This window comes from Lithobates pipiens, unplaced genomic scaffold, assembly GCF_037356315.1.
Source record: "Lithobates pipiens isolate NorthernLeopardFrog02 unplaced genomic scaffold, aLitPip1_a1.2 Scaffold_11, whole genome shotgun sequence".
Lineage (NCBI taxonomy): Eukaryota > Metazoa > Chordata > Amphibia > Anura > Ranidae > Lithobates > Lithobates pipiens.
This window is the reverse complement of record NW_027507696.1, coordinates 289,359-313,390: the sequence shown is the minus strand read 5'-3', so window position 1 is coordinate 313,390 and position 24,032 is coordinate 289,359. Positions and strand designations below refer to the sequence as shown.

The 24,032-nt window shown below is 41.8% G+C and overlaps 1 protein-coding gene across 10 annotated transcripts in view; it reads left to right on the top strand.

The window, feature by feature from the left end:
• Positions 1 to 24,032, top strand: part of CACNA1B (calcium voltage-gated channel subunit alpha1 B) — a 495,135-nt gene that overhangs the window by 380,175 nt on the left and 90,928 nt on the right. For all 10 annotated transcript variants that reach the window (XM_077467940.1, XM_077467939.1, XM_077467936.1 and 7 more), the window contains 3 exons: positions 1,986 to 2,150; positions 2,753 to 2,863; positions 7,310 to 7,393. In XM_077467940.1, the coding sequence (XP_077324066.1) occupies positions 1,986 to 2,150; positions 2,753 to 2,863; positions 7,310 to 7,393 (360 nt within the window). The remainder of the gene's footprint in view (positions 1 to 1,985; positions 2,151 to 2,752; positions 2,864 to 7,309; positions 7,394 to 24,032) is intronic.

The window sequence follows — 24,032 nt, the reverse complement described above, 5'->3', positions numbered from 1 at the left end:
AATCCGACCATGTGTATGCTCCATTGGACAATTGTTGTCAGAATTTCCACTGAGAAATGTTGGATGGCAGGTTTTAAAATTTTCCGCAGACAAATGACTGTTGGCAGATTTTCAGTGTGTACACAAGTCTGTCGGACGAAAGTCCAAAGTACAAACACGCATGCTTGGAAGCAAGGACAAACCAGAAGTCGGACTTGTAAACTAGCGTTCGTAATGGAAAAATGAACATTCGTGACGTGGCAAATTATGAAGTCTTGAGTTGCAGAGCACATTCTCTTCTTCTTTAATGGGATAATAATGAAGCTGCTTTGCTGGTGATACTGATGGCGTTATTGCAAACTCATTTTCAAAGGCTTTTTTTTTTTTTTTTCTAGTGATATCAAGAATAATACTATGCATTTTTTATGTTATTTTTTTTTATTTGGGTAAGTTACCACAACACGATTATCCCGTAGCTTTTAAGCTCAAAGATACAACTATGTTGGTGTCCTTTGTCAATTTTACATTGTATTTTTTTAAATGCAACTGCCGACTCCCAAACTGTCATTTGAAGTAAAACACATAGCCAAGTGTATTTTTTTTTTTGTGCATTAAAAAAAGAAAAAGAAAATTAGATGTGCTATCTGCCAATAGAACTTAACCAAAAAGTGCATTCTATGCATCCAAAAATATAGAAAATATACCAAATCAAATCATTATTCAACCAAAAAAATAATGTCAAAAGCAATAATTCCATAACTCCAAGGCCAATAGTAAATGACACGCTATCGCCCCCGATTCCGCAACATGGCTGGTTGATGAATGGCCGTTCAGAAATGATTCGCACTTTTCATTTTGCGCTTTTCCGTTCAACACTCACAAATGTTTACTAACACGAAATTAGCAGAAGGAGCCCAAAGGGTGGCTCTAAAGAGCTGAAAAACCAACATAGTACATCACTACGTTCGTATTTGCTGGCCAACAATTCCTTGCAGTTTGTATGCAAGACAAGTTTGGGTCAACACCCTTCAGACAAAAGTACGCGGTTTTGTTGGCCAACAATCCTATTGTGTGTATGAGGCTTAACACCTTTAGGAAGAAGTGTGGCCATTGTCATCCATGTCTCTTTGCCATCCTATTTACAAAGGGAGGGATATAAAAAAGACAAATGACTAATCCAGAACACCTACAGATCCTCCTGATTTTAGTCGGGGGCTCCATTGTCGTTCAAAGACATCAATGTTTGGTTTCTCTAAGCAGGGCCGGATTATGAGCATTATGGGCCTGGTGCTGAGGATTTTGAAGGGCCATTTTTATGGTTAATAAATAAAATTAAACACAATTTTTTTTTTATTATAATAAATTATGTATTTTAAACAAACTGCTCATTCACACTGTATGTGCAAGAGAACCCGTTTGCAACAAATAATTGAATGAGCCCAAGTTTTACATTTATACATTTTTTTTCAATCTTTTATTGTTTACATTGTTATTTTTGTTTTTTTATTTTATTTTTTTACAATTGAACTTTTTTTTCCACAATGATTTGGGGGGGCAGTGGAGGGTGTCATTAGGGCAGTGGATGGAGTCAGTAGAGCAGTGGACGGTGTCAGCATTTATAAAAATATTTTTATTTCATTTTTTTTATTATTTTTTACAATTTCATTTTTATTTAAAAAAAAAATTTTTCAAAATGCATTTGGGGCTGAGTTTGGCAGTGGGCGGTATCAGTAGGGCAATCGCAGTGCCCAAATGGTAAGTGCAACCCTGCTGGGCCTATATTAATGTAGGGGCCTGGAGCTGCAGCTCCAATAGGCCCTACGTTAAATCCTGCTATGCTTAGAGACAGGGCCAGATTAACAGAAAACAGTGAGACATTTATTCCCAGTGCAATATCCAAAGCCAATTAAGATTTTCATTTCAATTTTTACCAAAGTGGGGATTGTTTTGGGGTAACATTTTGTATATACTGTAGCACATTGACTCTCCCATTATTCTTCTTGCAGAGGGCCTGCATAGACTTTGTCATCAGTGCCAAGCCCCTAACGCGATACATGCCTCAGAACCGTCAATCGTTCCAATATAAGATGTGGCGGTTTGTAGTGTCTCCTCCATTTGAGTATTTCATCATGGTGATGATTGCGCTCAACACCATCGTGTTGATGATGAAGGTAAGGCTCAACTGAGATAAGGTGCGCTATAATAATTTACATAAAATACATAATGCATGAAATCTTTCCTATACACATATGTGAAAAATTTCATTATCAATATATCCTCCTTTCATTTCAAAACATAATCTCTAACAGATTTGGCTCTGATAGGCTATTGACAATGTCCTGTATATCACCTCATGGCTATGCAAGCCTTAACTTGGATGAGTGTGGGACTATTTGGTTATACAGTCACCTCTTTTCTTTCCTTGTGCTAAGTATTTGAGATAAACCATGGCCGCCCTACTCATTTGGGGATTTATGTAAATCAGAAAGGCTTTATTATTGGAAGCCTTGTTATACATAGGTACTAAATTTGTTAAATTTTAATAGTGTGAACTGTGTCTAAAATTATAGCTCTCCATACATAGAAAATAATTTGTTCAGTTTTTGATATCATACATATTCATGCATGCCATTATACACCCAGTGCCAAATAAAATCACAAATTAAAATCCGATATCTTGCCTATCACAGCTTATCTTTCCTTTGGATTTTGTGAATAGAATTGAATACAATTCCACCTTTTAATTTGCCGGCTTACTCTCTTGCTTTTTCAGTTCTATGGAGCATCAAGTACCTATGAAGAAATGTTGCGGGGCCTCAATATTATTTTCACGTCAATGTTCTCACTGGAATGTATCCTGAAAATCATTGCCTTTGGTGTTCTGGTACGAAACCTACATCTGATATTTTCCTATATTTTTAAAGTGGTAGCAAAGTCTTCAATTTTAAATTAGGCCCAATCAGCACAATATGACAGACCGTCCTTTTAAAACCGAGCCTTCTAGCGCTGAGTTGTCACCTCTATCGCTTCCATCTTCACCTGGTCTTCTCTCTGGCCGTTCCAATGGCAGGCTGTGATAACTTCACTCCTGCGCATGAGCCATGAGTCCCCATAGTGGCACAGCCCTCTCTGCAATTGGGATGCACTCAGCGTGTCATGAGCTACAGCGCATGTTTCAGTGATGTCATTGGTTGCATACAATGCGATTTATCTTCTAATTGACACACATTTAAAAGATATTCAGGGTACCTACAGGTAAAAAATTAATAAAAGCTTAACTGTAGGTACAAATTTATACTAAGGGTTGACTACTGTCTTAACTGTTGTGGAAAGGTTTCAATATGTTTTGACCAAAAAATATAATGTAAATAAAAAATAAAAAAAAGTCTATGCTATGTAAAAATACAGTATACATAAAAACAGAATGCAATGATCAATTTCAAAATTAAACTGAGAAAATGTATAATTTTAAGAAAAATAGTAGGGCTGTGAAAATTAAAGATTAATTCCTCGATTAATCGTACATTTTTTTGATCGATCAAAATTTTTTTGACCGGTACTCACCTCTCCGCTGACTTCCCGGGTCTTCAGGGAGTCCCGCTGGAGATCCGGTGACGTCACCGGACTCCTCCCCCCCTTCCCCAAGTGCCTCCGTCTGCTAACGAAGGGAAGGGGGAGGAGTCTGGTGACGTTGAAGTTTCTGATTGTACGTAACGTGTACGGGGGAGGAGCTACGCATGACGCCACCCGCTGCTGCCCTACGGAACTAACACGATTGTCGGCTTTACATGCTGTGTTTTTATCATCTTTATGTGAGTAGTTTGTGTTTGAACACAAAAATTCAATCTTATACTTAAGCGGTGAGCACTTCGATCTTTTCTTTCTACCCATGACCTGAGATTGTGAGAGAAGTTTATGGTCCGTGTTAACCCTTTTGATACCCGCATGCATGACCACCTCTATGCACAGGGGTCCATACCATAAGGTGAGAGTGATTAGTTAGACCGGAGGTCGAGGGATTGTCACACTAATGTGGAAAAAAAAAAAAGTCAGTGCTACAGTTTGAATTTAAAACGTATTTGTTTGAACTGTGAAGTTAAGTCATGGATTGTGGAAACTAACTAGTGTTGGGGTGATTGTATATAGTGTATACCACATTTATCACTGACTTATGCAGAGTTGCAATGCAAGGAGATCAACTAAAAGTAGTTGGATCTGTATGTGCGTTAATTAATCGCGATTAATCGATTAAAAAAAAATTATTCATCGAACACGAAATTTTTAATCAGTAACAGTCCTAAAAAATAGGTAAACTTTTGATATGTTTTCTATTTTCTGCTGTAAATAAAATATGGGTTTATACGATTTGCAAATCATTGCATGCTGTTTTTTATGTAGATTTTACACAGCGTCCCAACTTCTTTTGGAATTGAGGTGGTAACAAATGTGGTAAAGGGTTCTGAAAAATGTATCCCCCTACTAAAAATTAGGAAGAGAGCCCCTCACATTTTATGTGTGGTCACTGAACAGGAATTGAGACAGGGATTAAAAAAACAAAAAACAAAAAAAAAAAAGCCTGGTTATAAAAAAAAATTCCCTTCCTACCAAAAAAAAAAAAAAGAAGAAAATACAATTTTGGCTAGAGTTACATGTTCCAGAACCCCCTTCTCTTTAACCTCCCTGGTGGGATGATTATTTCCGGTTTTAGGTGCTGAAAGCGGTACAATTATTGTGCATGGAAATTTGGCGTTTTATATTGTAGTCCTGTAATTCTTAGGAATAACTCACTTAAATCTGTCCAAACCAGAGTCTAGCAGACATACCAAATAATAATATATTATAATTTATGATTTCATTTTTCAAACTTTATCATACCCGGGATAATTATTTATAGTTATTTATAACAATAATAAAAAAATTTCAATAATGTAATCAAATCAAAAACACAGAAATTTGCTGAGTTGCAGAATTGTCGCTGTCATTACTTTTCAGTATTTGATGATGGATCTCCCCACAAATCGCTATCCCTCAATTCTGCGAGTGATTCTAATTTATTATCGCTGTTTTCTAGTTGGTCTAAAATCATTTTTGATGTAAAGGGACAGTTTTGGTTGCTATGGACAATCTCCAGTTTCCAGGCATAAAGAACAGTTTTTATAAGATAAAACTGCATGCAGGACACTGGGCAGACCACTAGGGACAAAGGGGATGTGAAATAATTACATACAGCAATGTAATCTGTAAGATTACATTATACTGTATGTATACTGTGCGTTTCACTTTTTGAATTTGGCACCGTTCTCCGTCCCCGTTCGGCTCCGTGATAGATCGAGCGGAGAACGGCTCGCTCATACAGCGGGGGGACATCGCTGGATCCAGGGGAGAAGGTAAGTAACCTCTCCCTGCATTCAGCAATGCGGTCCCGAGTCTGGCTCGGGGGGTTACCGCTTTTGGTATAAAATCTCCACCCCGAGCCAGACTCGGAAATACCACCAGGGGGATTAATTAGCTAATGGCCCCTTTCACATGGGTGCCTCCATTAAGCGAAATCCGCTTGCTCAGCGAAGGGAACGCTCCTCTGATCCCCGCCAAGCAAGTGGATGACAGGTCTGTGTATGCACGGACACAATCCCGTTCTCCTTTATAGGACAATTGGATAGAAACAGACTGCCTGTCTGCTTGTATCCAATGCCATCCCATCCAATCCGCCAGACGGATGGGGAATAGGATCACCATCCATCTGTTTTTGGCCGACCGGATCAGATCGGATGGTGGCGGGTGTCAGAGGACATTTGTGCGCTGACATCCGCTGATCCATAGAAGAGACTGGCAGGTATGATCAGGACGGCCTGAAAATCTGACAGGTGGACCTGATCGGGTCGCCCATGTGAAAGGGGCAGTCAGCAAGTGCACCAGAATGTCCTGTCTCAATGTGTACTGAATAGAAGCAGATAATCTGTATATTTTACAAGGATTATAGCAAACTTTATATTATCTTCTGGGCAACCTTTATATCACTTCAGCCTTGCAGGATGCCCCAAAAGAAGGAAGCTCTTTGGACTCGGCTGCATCAGTGAAATAGTAAAAGGTGGTCCAAACACCTGCGAGGTGTCCCTTGTCAATATCCCTAAAGCTAGGTACACACAGTTTTTATTTTCATTCAGCCAGTGGGCTAAACGAAAAAAAAAAAAAAATCCTGCATCCACATCACTTATTCCCCCACTAGGACATTGTATTCTGACAAAAGAACTACCCGGTGTCAGAATACACTGATCAGTGCTGCAGTCACTGATTGAAGGTTTTTCAGCAGTCCTGTTCTAATGATCAGCTTCTGTCTAAGCCCTTGTACACACGGGTCGCACAAAGTTGTCGGAATATCCGATTGTTCGTAACGTTATGACGTTATTTCGTTACGACGGCACTATGTTCAGGCTAGTAGCCAATAGCTTTGGTCTAGGAATTTGATCTGAGCATGCGTGGCACTTTGTCCGATCGGAATTCTCTACAAACCATCGGACAAAGTTCGATCGGATCATGTTGTCTGAAAATTTTATAGCCCAACTCTAAAACTTTGTTGGTCAGATATTCAGACGGAAACAGTCCGATGGAGCCCACACACAGTCGGATTATCTGACAACGCGGTCCGATCGGACATTTTCCGTCGGAATGTCCGCCCGTGTGTACAAGGGCTTACAGAGAGGGCTACACAGATGGAAATTGGCTAGGTCCCTGGTGAACCAGCTGAGTTTTGATATATGTGTAGCCAGCTTAAGCCCTTGTACACACGGTCAGAGAATCCGTCGGAATGTGTCCTATTGGACCGTGTTGTCGGATAATCCGACTGTGTGTGGTCTGCATCGGACTGATTCCGTCTGAATATCCGTCGGACCCAATTTTCCAACTTGTTGGAAATATTTTCCGACCAACTGGTTCAATCGGACATACTCCGATCATGTGTAGAGAATTTTGACCGGACCAAGTGCCACGCATGCTCAGATGAAATTCCTACACCAAAGCTATTGGCTACTAGCCTGAATGTAGTCCCATCGTAACGAAATTAGACAAGATCCGATGGGCAAAATCCGACGGACAAAATCCGACGGATTTGGTTGTCAAAATCTCCGACCGTATGTACAGAGGCTTAGACTCCATTCCTTGGCAAACCCAGTCAAAGACAGATTGGAGGAGTCCAGCTCGCTGTAGTTTGTGACACACGTGATAAATAAACCTGTAAAAGCAGAGAATTGATGGTTTATGGCCATCTTTGATTTGGGATTTGTGAGATGTGATTTACCAAAATTATTTACTTTCCTTTCTGTCTTTTGTGCAGAACTACTTGCGGGATGCTTGGAATGTGTTTGACTTCGTCACGGTTTTGGGAAGTATAACTGATATATTAGTAACGGAGATAGCGGTAAGTACGCTGATAGGCGTTTCACCAGCGAAGCGTGGAAATAGCAAAATGTCTCTAGAACTGCAGTAAACATTGTCTGGTGGGAAATATATACAGCATTATTTGGTTGGCTCAATCAGTTCTCTATTTTACAATGAACATACTCTTTTAGATGCATTGTGGACACCCATAGCACACTAGTCTTGGAGAACAACAGGCTTACAACAAATATGCGTTAACAGCCTTTTTCCTTTTACAAAGTTCTGCCAAGGATGCCTCATGGAACAACCAATAAGCAGCTGTCTTACACTATCTTTGTTGAAATATAAATATAGATATAGATGCCATGAATTACTGTGCTTCACTGCTGATTGGTATATATTATATATACTGTACAAAACTTTAGGCGGGATTTTTATTTGCCTTTTGCAAGCACAGATGGGTGTCCTGGCTTGCTAGTACATAACAATCCATCCAATTTAACTATATGAGTCATCTAACATTTTTATAGCCACTACAAATCCACATTGGAGGAGATTTACTAAAATTGGAGCACTCAGAATCTGGTGCAGCTGGACATGGTAGCCAATCAAGTCCTAACTTTAGCTTGTTCAATTAAGTTTTATTGTCAAAACTTGGGACCGTACTGGTTTCTAAGCAGAGAATCCCCCCCCCCCCCCCCCATTGTGTACAAGTTGCAAATACTTTTGCCAGGGTCGTCTTTAATATTGATTGGACCCTGGGAAAAACTTTTCTTGGGAGCCCCCTCCCCATGCAGTCTTGCTCTGCACCTGCTCTGAGACATACAATAAATAGCAGTTAGACTCAAAATCAATTTACTGAATCAGATCAGGCAGCTATTGCAATTGGTCGCCAGAGGTTTCAGTGTATCATTACCGCTCACTGACTGGTTGCTAGAGGTTACAGAACACATTACAGCTCACTGGTTAGTTGCTAGAGGTTACAGTACATGATTTCTGCTTGTTGATTGGTTGCTAGAGATTACTGTGGATATGACCTCAGGGGGGCATGATATACATATCAATGCCGCCGGCCGCCTCTATTTACATATGAATGCCGGTAATTTACATGAGTCTCCAGGTGAGTCATCTGGGACACAGCACAGGACTAAAACCTCAAGGGGCGAGGAAATTTAAACTGGAATAGTTGGCAAGTATGAAGCAGCTGCTTTGGGCCCCACAACAATGACAGGGCCCAGGGCAGCTGCCCCTTTTGCCCTGCCTTAAAAACGGCTCTGACTTTTGCCACCATCAAACACTCTTGAAGGGTTGGAGTAAGATGCTGCCACAGTATAGGGGGAAAAAAACTTGTCTCATGGCTTTAAAGCAGAACTATACCCTCCAATCCTTTGCAGCCAAGGAAACTGCCATCTTAGCTTCTGTTTGAACTGAAGTTGCCATGGTGACCTGTATGTTTGATTAATTATGACGCCAGCCATTTGGTTGAGACCACATGCAAATGTGACCATTATCATTTTGGCAAACTGTTAAAATCAGTGGGTTTAGTGGGTTTAGTTCTGCTTTAAGGTGAAAACACACATGTGCTTTTTTCTTTGTTAAAGGAAACACGTGTACAAAAACCATCCCATTCAGCATCACATGAAAAGCAATGGACATCCTTCATGATATCCTATTAAATATCAATCAGCAGCCATTTAGGGGTATAATCTATATGGCAACAACTGGGCAGCAGCTGATTAACACTGGTAGAAACCCAACACAAGGGCCACCATTTTGTTTATTTAAACCATTTGGGGGTATTGAATACAGATCTTTCGGCTGTACTTCTTTAACAAGTTTCTACCAGGCTTCAGCAAGCAACCAGCAAACTTGGTATCACTACTAGGCTTAATATCTTCTGAATGTAATGCTCCACAGACCAGTGTTTAAGGTGTTTTAAGGTGAAATAAAAGAAATGAATTGTGCTATTGATTTTATGTAAACTTTTGGTGTTCACTCATTTGTACATCCCCATTAATGGATTTGAAAAACGTGCGGCAGGGTGTCAAGTGTAAGTTGGTGGTCTTGTTTGATTGGTCAGTGAGGATAAAGCCGTTACACTGCTACCCTCCCCCCCCCCCCCTCCCGTCCTGGTTACTAATTGCCTTGTAATTTGCGTTGTTAATTGCCATGCAAATAACAAGGGCAGCATCACTCATCTTCATGAAAATGCCATGTGTCCTAGGAAAGTTTCATCAACACCTCTGCATAATCTGAATGTTGAAGAACTAGCACTTCTAAAATACAACTAAGCCTTATTTTTTTTTTTTTTATTAATTATCATTCCCCCTGGCTCTGCACAAGGTAAAACATGTAAGGAGGGAACATAGAACAGATAATACAATACATCAAATTTACCAAATTCTAGTAGAAACAATTGTTTAGCAAAGCGTAGCAGTAACAAGAAACAATAGGGAAGAGGGTCCTGCCCATAGGATGTATATAGTGCATTGCTCTTGAACACATTTGAATTATTGCTTTAGTGTAACTTATGATTTGACTTTGAAATGCTTGTTTTTTTTTTTCATATTTTTTGTTTGTATTAACTGTAAATCTTTGCACATTAGCCCCTAGAGCAGCCATTCTCAACCAGGGTTCCGTGGAACCCTGGGGTTCCTTTATAGGTTGCTAAGGGTTCCTTGAGAAGAACCACCTATTGGATGGTGCCTACAGAGTTCAAGGTTCAGCACCACTTAGCAAAGCCAACAAAAAATGATTTGGTGTCATGCTAATTGTCTTTAAGGGTGGCATTCTAAACACCACTTTAAGGGGGACAGTCTTCCTATTGACCACTAATATAAGGAGCATTGTTCCTATTGAGCCCTGATGATTTGGTTTTAGTAAGGGTTCCTCGAGACATGAAAATTATTTTTGGGGTTCCTCTAGGGTTAAAAGGTTGAGAAAGCCTGCCCTAGAGGGAAATCTCAGTGTTTCAGTACAATAACTCCATCTCTTAATAAAAGTTTAGATAAGATATCAACAACATAGAGAATGTGCTGATTTTGGTGAGTCAGTCAGACATATAAATTACTGTCTATACATAGAAGTTTTTTTTTTTTTTTTTTTTTTAAATGTTAGCACACATGAATACATTTACACCAAGCTAATCTTTTTTTTTTTTTATGCATAATATTTAAAAAAAAATATATATATTTTCTTTAACATTGATTTAAAGTCAAATAAAAATTTTGATTATCATTTTTTTCTTAAGAAAGACTTGGCAAGGAATGTTGGCCTGAAATATTCAAAACAATTCTCTGAACAAAAATCTTATTACCTCCCAAAATCGGTCAATTATGTAGGCACAATTTGATGAGCTGGAGGTGTAAGTTCTGCTCACCCCAGCATACAAGCGTATTTAGTACACGTGTGCAGTACATGCACATTGCCGCAAGCATTATCACTTTAAGCACGCTACAAGTACATAAAAAATAAAATAAAACGGTTAATGCACCATATTTTCTGCACTGAATTTTTAAGCACGTGTTGTCAGCACTGAGAGCTTAGAACACAGACCTTTTCCCATCTGCACAGCAGAAAAAACAGGAAGTTATTACCTTAAACAATTTCTGGTATAATTCCGGTAAAAAAAAACGATTTTCTTCCCTTATCGAAAATACATAACCAAACACTTTCATTGGTATATTTAGGAGACCAAAAGGGAGCAAACAAGGAGATGTTCATTGTTGGGGTTTACATATTCTTTAAGGCTGGATTCATACCTCTGCAGTTTTAGTGCTTTTTGCATTTTGCAGATTTGCACGAGAGTAGATTTAACATAGTTTCCTATGGAAGTGCAAATCTGCAAAATGCAAAAAGCACTAAAAATGCATAGGTGTGAATCCAGCCTAAAGCGGCTGTGTGCCGCTGGAATTTTTTATTTTATTTTTTTCTTCCTGCAAGGTAAAGTCATAATGTGCTAGAATGCATCGCATACTAGCACGTTATGTGAAACTTACCTTAAAAATCAAGCTGTTCCTGTGCCGTAATGTCAGCACTGCAGCCGCTTATATTTTCACCCGTCTTGCTTCCGGTGTTTGCGGCCTCTGGGTCTGTGACTGGCCGGAGCGATGATGACATCACTCCCACGCATGCATGTGGGAGCCGCCATTTACAGCACAGGGCTCCGAAGGAAAGAGACCGATGGCCGTTCCATCAGAGAGCATGCGCCATTGTAGCTGCATCTAATGTAAATATCTCCTAAACGGTACACGTTTAGGAGATATTTACACTACGTATAGGTGCGCATTATTATAGGCTTACCTATAGGTACATTTCAGCAGTGGAAGTCAACTTCCTCTTTAAGCCCTTGTACACACGTTCGGAGATTCCCACGGAATGTGTCCAATCGGACCGTTTTGTCGGAAATTCCGACTGTGTACGGTCTCCATCGGACTGTTTTCCAACAAAATGCTCCGATCGGACATACTCCGATCATGTGTAGAGAATTCCGATCGGACAAAGTGCCACGCATGCTCAGATCAAATTCCTACACCAAAGCTATTGGTTACTAGCGTAAACAAAGTCCAGTCGTAACGAAATAACATCATCACGTTCTGTTTCCGACAACTTTGTCCGACCGTGTGTATGCAACAGTTTCGGACAAAATCCGATGGATTTGGTTGTCAGAATGTCCGACCCTTGTGTACAAGGGCTTAGAGAATGGAGAGGGTAGAAGGCATTAGTGAGCAGTTTCAGTAACAACTTATCTTGGGTGATCAAAAAGCAGTTCAGCATGGTTTGGTTGCATCCAAGAGAAATCTGCCATGGGGTATTTGCTGCCTATACATGAAATTGAAATGTCTACACCTGCATCTGAATAAATTGTTAAATAATCTTTAATCTAAACCAGCTTAATGGAGAGGTCAATAAGACCTAAATTAAAGACCTCTTTCACACTGCCTCTAAGCGCCTGAAAACCGCCTCTCATTCATTTCGGTGTGACTTTTCACCCTCGGGCAGTGTGCTTGCCGGACGTTACCAAAAAGTACTGTAAGCGGCAACTTTGGAGCGGTCTAGGAGTGCTGTAATTGACGCTTCAAAAACACCCTGCCCATTGCAATGAATGAATCAAACCAATTTGAAAGCGCTGCAAAGAGGGAGTTTTTAACCCTTTTTTTGGCATTAATGCCGCCACACTAGCGGCCAAAAAGCGCCGCTAAAACAGAGCTAACTGTGGGCGCTGTCAGTGTGAAAGGGGTTTTAGACCTATGCTGCACAACTAACGAGCCTCTACATGTAGCTGTAGAGTTCCAGTAAATCCCCTGTTTGTTGTGCAGACATGGAAAGCTGGGACTTGTGGTCCTCTGCAGCTGGCGATTTGTGAAATTGTTAATAGCCGATGATATCGCATGTAAGCGGATTACATTCTATATTATGGAGCGATGTGACTTTCCATAGGACACATGCGGAAACCTCTTCCATTACTTATTCTTCCCTAAAAAGCCTCAGTATGCTAATTACACAGATAACGGATGCTTAATGGGTCACAGAGAAAAAAAAAGTTTAATTACTGTATTGGGATGAAAGAATGTTAATCTCATTTGTAAGAGGATTTGCTGACACATCAATGGGGAGGGTTTGGTTTTCAGAAAGTTTGGCTTATTAAATGGAAAACAGATCCTTATTATAATACAGGCACATTGTCATGAACAGCTTTTACTGGAAAAAAAAAAAAAGGATTTATATCTGTCTGACAAGGAATGAGATGTCACAACTCAGCCCTGCTGAAAAACAAGCAGCTATTGCAGTGGAACAGAGACTTCCCATGAGGTCCAAGCAGTGCCGGGACAAGGTCATCCAAAGCCCAGGGCAAACATGCCAAACTGCGCCCCCCCCACCCCCAAGGTGCATGAGCATTATGTGTCATCAAAAATACCCCCCCCCCCAAAAAACAAAAAACTGAGCACTAATCTTTTTCACTCCCCTAAGCATAAATTCCCCCTCCTCCCAGTGGAAATCTGTTCCCCTGCTCTGCTGAAATCCCCCCTTCCCAGCACAAACCCCCAAATCCCCCCAATTCAAGTGCCCCCCCAAAAAAATCACGCCTCCTAGCACATGATCTACCCCTAAAATTGCCCCTCCCAATATCCCCACTGCAAATCCCCTTCTTCCAGCACAAAGCGCCCCAATCATCCCTCCTAGCACAAATCATCTTCCCCTCTTCCTTCTCCCCCTAAATTTTAGCATACCCCCCAAATTTCCCCTCCTAGAACAATACTTACTTTCTGCTGCCCCCCCCCCCATCCCACTTTCCAACACAAATCCCCTCCCCCAATTTCCTTGTGGTGCCCCCCCAGCTCACATGATACCACAGTGCCGACCAGACAGGATGGGGCGGAGCACTAGAAGATAGGCTCGTCCGGAGCTCCTCCATCCCTCCCTCTCCACTAGGAACTCTGACGGCGCTCTCCATCCCCCTTCACCGCATGGCGAGAGCAGAGCGGAGATTCGATCAGGCATGCTGACAGCCTGAATAGAGCCGGCCCGCCTCGGCTTTCCCCGCAGCCTGACGCGGCTTAGGAACGGCTTCATCCGCCCACTGACACGGTCGCTCGACCCCCGTGACCTGCCGCAGACCGGAAGTGAACCCTGACGGGGGAAAGAAGGAGACGCCGGTCTCGGCGGGAGCTTCGAACCACGGATGTACAGCCGCCAGCCAACATCAGAGAGCTCACCGCTTCATCAGAGCACAGCATAGCGGAAGAAACCCCCGGCCATGATCACTGGAGCGCGGTACAGTACATCAAACACTAAGTAGCAGTTAATGATGAAATGTGATTTGCCAGGACAGAGCTGTTCACTGAGCCTTGGGAAAACTGTGACATAAAGAGATACACGCTGAAAACTGCTAAGGCTGGGCTCACTTGCGCTGTTGGCGTTGTGGCTCTCCACCTCAGATCCTGCAGGACGCCCCCCTAGTAACCCCCTGAACCCCTTACAAGCAGGAGGAGGGGGCCGGTGCAGATAAGCAAAGAGCTTCCCACAGATCACAAAACGTCTGTTCTGCCCCCGCCGGCTTCCCCACCCCCCCCCCCCCCACCCCTCTTTCTCTTTATTGCTGTTTTCTGGTTGTTGTGCCCTCATCTTTCTAAGAAGATTGGGAGGAGACTGGCTTATAAAGAAGTAATAGACTATATATACCCCATGGCCACGTGTTAAGGGCCCTCCAGGGTGGCCCCTTGGGCAAGGAGCACAGCCGGGCAAGGGAGAGAACATACAAGTTTTGAGGGCTTATACTGGTATTCCCCTCACCCTACCCACAGAATGTGACATTGTTTTCCTTTTTGTACGCAACACAGAGAAGAGGGGGTATTTAGAGGTGCGTTCAAGAACCGAGACCACCGTTCTCTGAGGAAGTTATATTTGACCAATTAAGCTGGGCCCAACCTTGAGTCAATCTTAAAGAGCCCTAACCATACGGAGTAGGCGTTGGCCAGGAAGCAAAGTAAAAGAAGAAGAAGATTTTAAGACAAAACCTGATAAAGAGACTGTATAAAGATTGTATTAATACTGATTGGAACTGATAGTGTGATTACAGCTTGCAGACCTGTAGATTTCGGTTGGGGTTCCGTATCTGGGCAGGGGTGGTACTGTATTATAATTAAGTAAAAATCCCCGGGTAGGTGGGGAAGGGAGAGGAGAGAAGAGTAGCTCCTGGGGTCAGGGAGAAGGACTGTGACACAGAGAGTCTCTCCACCCTTTCTCTCTACTTGTTAGTGGGTCTCCAAGAAAGGATTAAAAACAAGGGGACCTTACCGATACGGGAAGATGAAGGGGAAGGTAAAAACAGGAAAAAAAACCCCACTGACTTCTAGCCCAGGGGGAATCCAGCGTTACATGGCAAGCAACTCTAGTATAACAGAGGAAGGATCCGGTAGCCCAAAATCTGTAGCAACACGGAGATCTGGGCCAAATAAGCAAAGGATATTAGAGGAGGGTAAAGGGGGAATGGAAAATGGAGCTAATAAGGGGCCCCCAAAGGAAGGAAATGTGAGGGAGGAAATAGGACAGGAGATGGAGGGCACTAGGGGAGGAGGTATCGTTCCAGTAACACCCCAGGAAAGTGAAGGACCCCCAATTAGGGAGATGCTAACAGAAATGTTCACAAAAATGGAAGATTCACTAAAAGTGGAAATAGCAGGAGTAAGGTCAGACATAGGTTTAGTACTTGGGAGGGTGGAAGAGATAGAGGGGAGATTAGACAACCAGGACCAAAGACTAGATGAGATATCAGAACAAATTACATCCCTTCAGTTAGCGAATAGGAGCCTCCAATATAAATTGGAGGACCAGGATAACCGGGGGAGAAGGAAAAATGTGCGCATCAAGGGCCTCCCAGAAAAACATAGCAACAAGGATTTGGGCAGTATAATAAAGCAGGTATTTAACCCCCTACTAGGTAGAGACCCTGGGGACACCCTTAGGATAGACAGAGCTCATAGGATAGCAAAACGGACAGGGTTAAGGGAAGAGCAACCCAGAGATGTAATAGTGAGGTTTCACTACGTAGAGGAGAGGGGACTCATTATGGAGAAATTGAGAACAGCAGCAGGATTGATCTTCGAGGGGGTAGAACTGCAGGTCTTCCCGGACCTTGCCGTAGAAACATTAGTGAGAAGGAGGCTGTTGAAGCCCCTCACACAACAGATGATGGCCTTGGGCATACCCTATCAGTGGGGATTTCCCGCGTGTTTAATTGGGAAAAAAGACGGCCGCTCCGCAGTCCTACGATTCCCCGAAGATCTACAGGGGTTCTGCGAAAGGTTGGATATCCCCCCTCCCCGGTTACCAGGGTGGGAGGTGGAAGAAAAAACAGTACGCACCCCAAGGATCCCTAGATGGAGAGGAACGAGAGGAGTCGAGCCTAGAGTACAGTAAAAACTTAAAGAGGGCGTGAAGGGGGAAGCGAGAGGATGGTAGAGTTGGGAGGGTAAAGGGAGGGTAGGAGGGAGGAGGGTTTCGGGGAGTCTCTGGTGGGAGCCCTTGGGTATATATGGGTAAAAGAAGGTTCCTTCTAGTAAGGTATCTAACCCATATGAACAACAAAATGTGGGGGGAACTCCGACCACCCTTGTCAGGGGCATTGTTGCGGAGAGGGGGAGGGAAGAGAGGGGAGGAGGGAGGAGAGAGGGGGGAGGGAGGGATGTGTTGGTTTGGGGTTAGAGTCCCCCTCAGTTTTTTTTTTTTTTTTTTTTTTTTTTTTTTTTTTCCCCCAAAGGTTTACCCCCCGGTGTTTCAAAGGGGCTGTGCCCCCGGATCAGCCTATGTGAGACTCCGACACACACTGCAAATACTCGATGGTTGCAATTAATATAATATCATACAACGTAAGGGGATTAAATATAAAAGAAAAAAGATTTAAGATAGATAAAGAACTCCAATTAATAGGGGGGAATGTGGTCTGCCTTCAAGAGACATTTCTTACTAATGAATCCCCTGTAAAGCTGGCATCATTTCAATTTCCATTATGGTTTTACGGGGACGCACCCTCAGCCCATTCCAGAGGCGTAGCTACGGGGTTCGACAGAACAACCAGATTTGAAATAGAGGAGCGACTGGCTGATCCGGAGGGTAGATATTTGTTTCTCAGGGGCAAATTGTTTGATTTGAAATGTACTATAGTGAATGTATACGCACCCAACAGAAACCCAGACAGATTCTTAAAGACTGTTCTTGAGACGCTGGAGGGTTTCAAAGTGGGCAAAGTAATCATAGCAGGAGACCTGAATTGGACCCTAAATCCTAAGATGGACAACTCGGGGGGTGGTAGTAGGGCGGCTGAGGGGAGATACAGATCTTTAAAAAGCACCTTAGCCAATGCACAGATTATAGACGCATGGAGAATTTTCCACCCAAAAGATAGAGACTATACCCATTATTCAGCTCCACATAACTCCTTCGCAAGATTAGATTATATTCTACTTGATCATCAACTAATCCCAAATCTGAAAAAAGCAGAAATTAAAGCAATCACCCTCTCCGACCACGCCCCAGTAGTAATTCAGTTGGAAGTACAGGGAGAGAGTGGAGCAGGGAGGACGTGGAAATTAAATAATTCTCTTTTACATGACCCGGAAGTCTCAGCCAAGATAGAACAGGAACTGATTAGTTTCTATGAATTAAACGACACATCGGGTATAACGAGAGCTACCCTTTGGGAAACACACAAAGTAGTTATTAGAGGGGTCTTGATTGGGATTGGAGCATGGAAGAAAAAGGAAAGGGAACAACAAAAAACTTACCTTTACAGGGAGATTAATAAATTAGAACAGGACACTAGACCAAAGGGACTAAGGGAGAGAAAGGAGTTGAGGGAAAAAAAAAGAGATCTGGAAAAAATTCTGGAACAAGAAAGGGAATCGGTATTCCATAAAATAAACAGAGAGAGATATCAATGGGGGAATTGGTCGGGAAAATGGATAGCAAAAAGAGTCAAGGACCATAAGAATAGGACCCATATTTCAATGATTAAAGATAAAAGAGGAGAGTCCCAATATTCCACTCCAAAAATTGCAGAAAATTTCCATAGGTACTATAGTGAGTTGTACAACATAAGAGGGAAAGGGGGAGATAAGGAGAGGAGGAAAGGAAGAATAGAGGAATATCTTCGGGACATGGACTTCCCCAGAGGAGTAAAAGAGGAGATGCAGATATTAGAATCTCCGATAACACCGGAGGAAGTGAGTAGAGTAGTTAATAATACAGCACTCGGGGGGAGTCCAGGTCCCGACGGATACTCGATTCTCTACTATAAGAAGTTTCAGAAGTTCCTAATCCCAAAACTCTGCGACTATTTCAATGCAGTGGGAGTAGGAGAGAGGTTTAGGGAGGAAGCCCTGTGCGCACATATAACCTTGATTTTGAAAGAGGGGAAGGACCCAGCAGCCGTAGAGAGTTACCGACCGATCTCCCTATTAAACACGGACATAAAAATCTTTTCGAAAATACTTGCAGAAAGACTAAAAACCCTCCTCCCGGATTGGATCCACCCGGATCAGGTGGGGTTTGTCCAGGGGCGAGAAGGGAGAGACAATTCCATAAAGTCCATAGCATTAATTCAGGAAGCGAGCAGGCGAAAAACTCCCACAGTACTGCTGTCAGTAGATGCCGAAAAGGCCTTCGACAGAGTGGAGTGGGAGTTTATGGACAGGGTATTAGAACATCTAGGACTAGGAGAAAAGATGCTGAGATGGATTAAATCCCTATACTGGCAACCCACAGCGAGAATCAGAGTAAACGGATCCCTGTCTAGCCCCCTACAATTGTTTAATGGGACTAGGCAGGGATGCCCCCTTTCACCGATCATGTTTGTGATTGCTTTGGAACCACTACTGGTTGCAATAAGGAGGAACCAGGACATACGGGGCCTCCGGGTCGGTGGGAGGGAATATAAAATCTCTGCATTTGCGGATGATGTACTGGTATACATGGTTAACCCAATCACAACAATCCCACCCCTCCTTAAAGAGTTCGAAAAGTTTGGCCACTTCTCAAACTTTAAAATAAATGCGACCAAGTCGGAAATTTTAAATATAAACTTAACGCAGGCCGAACAGACAGCGCTAAGTTCCCAGCTACCATTTAAATGGTGCAAAGGAGAGTTATCCTACCTGGGTATAAAATTGACGACACAAATGGACAATCTCTACGGGGCGAACTACCTACCTTTATTGAACAATATCAAGGATAAGTTAAATAAAATGAGACATAAAGCCCTCACGTGGATGGGGAGGATAAATACAATAAAGACATTTATACTACCATTAGTAATGTACACGCTTCAAATGATCCCTATCCCCTTGCCCGTAAGCTACCTGGGAAAGGTTAAATCAATGATTTTATCGTTTATATGGGCTCGAAAGAGGCCGAGAATAGCTTATAATATCTTGGTGAAGGAGAAAGAGAGGGGTGGGGTAGCTCTACCGGATCTCACTAAATACTATGAGGCGATAATAATTTCAAGGGTAGCGGACTGGCGTCATAACAAACAAGGGAAGAGTTGGGTAGATTTGGAAGTTACACTAAGCAACACAGAGTTAGCTAAAATGATATGGATCCCTTCTCAATATAGGGATTTAGGGACGAGCACTTGCACTTTAACTAGGCATACGTTAAAAATTTGGGATAAAATAAATAAAAGACACAAATGGCACTTCAACTCACCTTTAATGTCACTCTTGGACACAAATTACTTCCCCCCAGGGAAAGAAGAACGCTTATACTTTAGTAGGTGGGCAAAAAGGGAAGACATAACACTTTTAGAAGTAATGAAAGGGAATAGGATAAGCACTTTTAGGGAAATTTCACAAGAATGGGGGCGTAAGCCACTCGACTATTGGAGATACACGCAAATGGTGCACTTCATACAATAGTTACCACAACCATTAAGAGGAAAGACACAACTTTACCCACTTGAAAAATTATTTAAAGAACCACAATGTTTACAGAAAAGGATCTCTAAAATATATAAAATATTAAAGCAAGAAGGAGACGTGGAGCTCCCAGACTACTTAAGGAAATGGGAGGAAGAAATAGGGCCCTTGAGAAGTCAGGAGCAGAGGAGCAAAATAATTAAAATGACGCACGCCCTGGCAAAAGATATGCAGACGATCGAAATGTCATTTAAATTAATAGCGAGGTGGCACTTGACGCCACAGAGACTACAGAGGTTCAGTGAGGTTAATCAGAAGCTATGCTGGAGGGAATGTGGGGGACTAGGTTCTTTTAAGCATATATGGTGGGAGTGCCCCAAAATAACCCCTTTTTGGGAACAAATAAGAGAATTGATATTTTTAGTGACAGGGGAAACGGTGGGAAACTCTCCATGGGAATGCCTGTTCCACGATACAAAGAAAGGGATCGGGCAATACAGAAGCACATTGACCCCAGTCTTATTGAATGTGGCCAAATCCCTGATTCCGTGTCATTGGAAGTCTGTGCAAGTACCGACAGTTTTAGAGTGGACCCGGAAAGTTGAACATATAAGGGTAATGGAGGAATCCATACAAAGACTTGGGGACATAGGCCAAAAACATGCAAGCAAATGGCAACAATGGGGAGCATATTTGGAAAAAGAGTAACACATATGGTTGAGTAGGGAAGGAGAGGAACGAGGGGAGTGAAACGGGGGACTGGGGGCTTTGCATCCCCCTCTCTTTTCTTTTTTTGGTTTTTTTTTTTTTTTTTTTTTTTTTTTTTTTGGGAGGGGGGGGTACATGAACATGGGTACTAAAATAATGAATGTAAATGTAATATGCACATGATGATTTGTATGTGAGAAAATAAATAAAGAGTATACAAAAAAACATGATACCACAGTGCCCAGGGCAGCCGCCACTCCTGCCCACCCCTTGTCCCAGCCCAGGGTCCAAGGTATCACCTTTCTTCTCACATGGAGGCAAGGAACTCCGCTTTTCGACTGAGCTGCTCTTATCACAAAGTTCTCCCTATAATTCTATGGAGAATCCTAAATAGAGAATGCATAATGCAGCATTTCTGCACCCCTAATGAATTCTCTAGAGGAATACACCGGTTATTTAGGCTAGTGGCTACAGCAGCTTGGTTAAAAAGCCAAACTCATAAGCTGACATGTTTTTTTTTTCACCAGGAAGTCAAGGCCAGAAAAAAAAAAAAGATCTGGCAAAGTGCTGAAGAACCCTGCTCCACTTACACCCTACACAGAAAAGTCAATTTTAGTGGATGCTAATCTTTAAGACCCCTTTCACACCACACTGCCCATAGCGCGGGCGGTAAAACGGCGCTATTTTTAGCGGCGTCTTACCGCCGGATTTGCGGCGCTTTTACCCCCCCCGCTAGTGGCCGAGAAAGGGTTAAAACCGCCGGCAAAACGCCGCTATTGCTGCGTATGTATTATAGTGCTGCCCCATTGATTTCAATGGGGAGCAGCAGTGGAGGAGCAGTGAACACACCGCTCCAAAGAAGCTGCTGGCAGGGCTTTTCCCTGATGTCCTGCCAGCGCACCGCTCCGGTGTGAAAGCCCTCGGGGGATCACACTACAGACAATGGTGCAGCTTTTTTAGGGCGGATTGCAGGCGCTATTTCTAACGCTATAGCGCCCTGCAAAACGCCCTTGGTGTGACAGGGGTCTAAAACTTGCTTTTGATTCATGTACAAAAAGTTATGAGAGGGAATTAGGGATTTTGACGGTGCAAATAGTGACTAGATAATAGACATTATTGAATAGGATACAAAATTATGATACAAATATTTATTAAATTCAAAGTTAAAATCATTAACAATTATTAATGAAATATAATAACACAGGACAATACAATGTAATGGTTGTTCTCATTAAACACACATGATCCCAACATGTTTCGCAGTAGATTGCTTTTTCGGGGGATGTGTGAATTTTTCAAAGAAATCTAGATCAAAATACAAAATAATATAGTGACAAAATATTTACAAAAATGTGTCAAAGATTGATAAGTACATGTGCAGGCTTGAGAAGAAAAAACAAAACAAAAAAAAAAAAAAAAAAAAAACACCCACCTTAGACCACTACATAGATCAGTGGTCTCCAAACTGCGGCCCGGCGGCCAAATGCGGCCCTTCGGTTGATTTTATCAGGCCCTTGGGGCACTATTTCATTCACTGACACCAACAAAGGGGCACAGTTCTTCCCAATGACACCAACAATGGGGCCCAATAACACCAATGATGGGGGACCGTTCCTTCCAATGACACCAACATGGGACACAATTCCACCCAATGACACCAAAGATAGGGCACAACTCCATCCAATGACACCAAAGATGGGGCACAATTCCACCCGATGACAACAAAGACGGGGCACAATTCCATCCAATGACACCAACGATGGGGTACAATTCCTCCCAATGGCATCAACAATGAGGTCCAATGACACCAGAGACGGGGCACAATTTCTGTCACTGACACCAAAGATGGGGCATTGTTTAAACCAACTGATGCTGGAACTTTTTCTACTCCCAATGGCCACAGTCCGGCCCCCCTAAAGTTTTAAGGAAAGTAAACTGGCCCTTTGTATAATAAGTTTGGAGACCCCTGACATAGATGATGAAGTAGGGAATTTGTCCACCTCAGGAGTCAACCACAACCATGCTAAATCGCAGGGGGCTAAAAAAACGGCCAAAAATTACTGATAAGAAAAAATATATAATCAAAAAAGGAATTATTAACAAAGCTCATTAGATATGGGTACCACTAAAATTGTTCCACTTTTGCCCCCTGGTATTGAACCACTAAAATTGTATAACTTTTTGTACCTTCTTGGCAAATGTGATATTAAAAGTCTGGACAGCAAAAAAAATAATCTAATTTATAAACAGTATTTCTCCAGTTCCCCTTTTACTTGTTCAGGCTCTTAAAGTATCCTCCGTTTCAGTTGAAAAAGGTTGAGAAATACTTTTTATAGTAGTGAGACAAAATGTTGTGTCTGTGTGATTATGCCTCAGTAAACTCGTCAGTCACTCAACACACACTTAAAACTGAAATCTCAGCATAGGGGTTATATATAGACCTATACGAAATTCAAGCAATTTACTAAGAAAATATAACTACTAACACCCCCTTCTCCGGGAAGGAAATGATCCTGTGTTCTGTTCCACAGCAATGTTTAATTTTGGTATTTCAGTATATTATGTATTTCTTGAGCCATAAACCCGATTTGAAAATATGGTTGAAAAGCTATATTTTTACTTGCAATCATCGAACTTATTTGTCTTATGATCTGTTTGATTTAATTCATCTTTTCTTTGGTGTGTGTACATGGTCTTGGTGTTCGTGTCCTTTGTTTTATATTTTTTTCCCTTTTTTTATTTATTTCACGGCCTGCCGAATCATGCTATTCAATCAACATACAATACGGGATAATCTCAACCTTCCCCCCAAAAAAAAATACCCACTGTCTCTGTATGTTGTATTACCTTCAACTCTCGTGTACCAAAATCACCCATGACAACCTCATACCTAGAACACGGTTGGTTCTGTTTTTACCAGTCTTATTTTATTTTTTTCTGTTATGTTTTGCATCCTGACCTTCCTCTGATGTCTCTCTGCTTGCTTATGGATGAGTTCTTGCTCCATACCTCCAAGAAGGTGCTTTAAATGAGCAATTCCAGGGGGGGGGGGGATTTATTTTGACATGTCTTTCAGGACTTCATTTTTGTTTATAAAGACAACACATCATGGATAATTAAAAAAAAAAAAAAAAGCCTCATCTTTCAACAGCAAAAGACCAAAAACTAGTATCTCTTACAAGTTAAAAAAAAATAAAAATTGACACGCTTGAGCTGGTTTAGTCACAAGAATTCACATGCACAAAAATGAACAAAGTACTATTATTTGTAACTTAACATTTAAGGGGAAAAAAGGTAGATTGGAATTGGTGTAGGGAGCTCTTTATCACATCTCCCCCTACCTTCAGAATTTTCAAATTCAATCATACCAAAAGCATGTTGGACTATACCGGTACTTAATTCAATACATAAAACTCAGAACATATATAATAAAATAGTACAAATTTTAATACAAGGAAAGAATTTTTTCACAAACAAAAAACAATATATTGATACAGCGAAACATATTATATTTAAAAAGCTAGTGTATCCCAGATTTCTTGTGTACAGTTACTCATA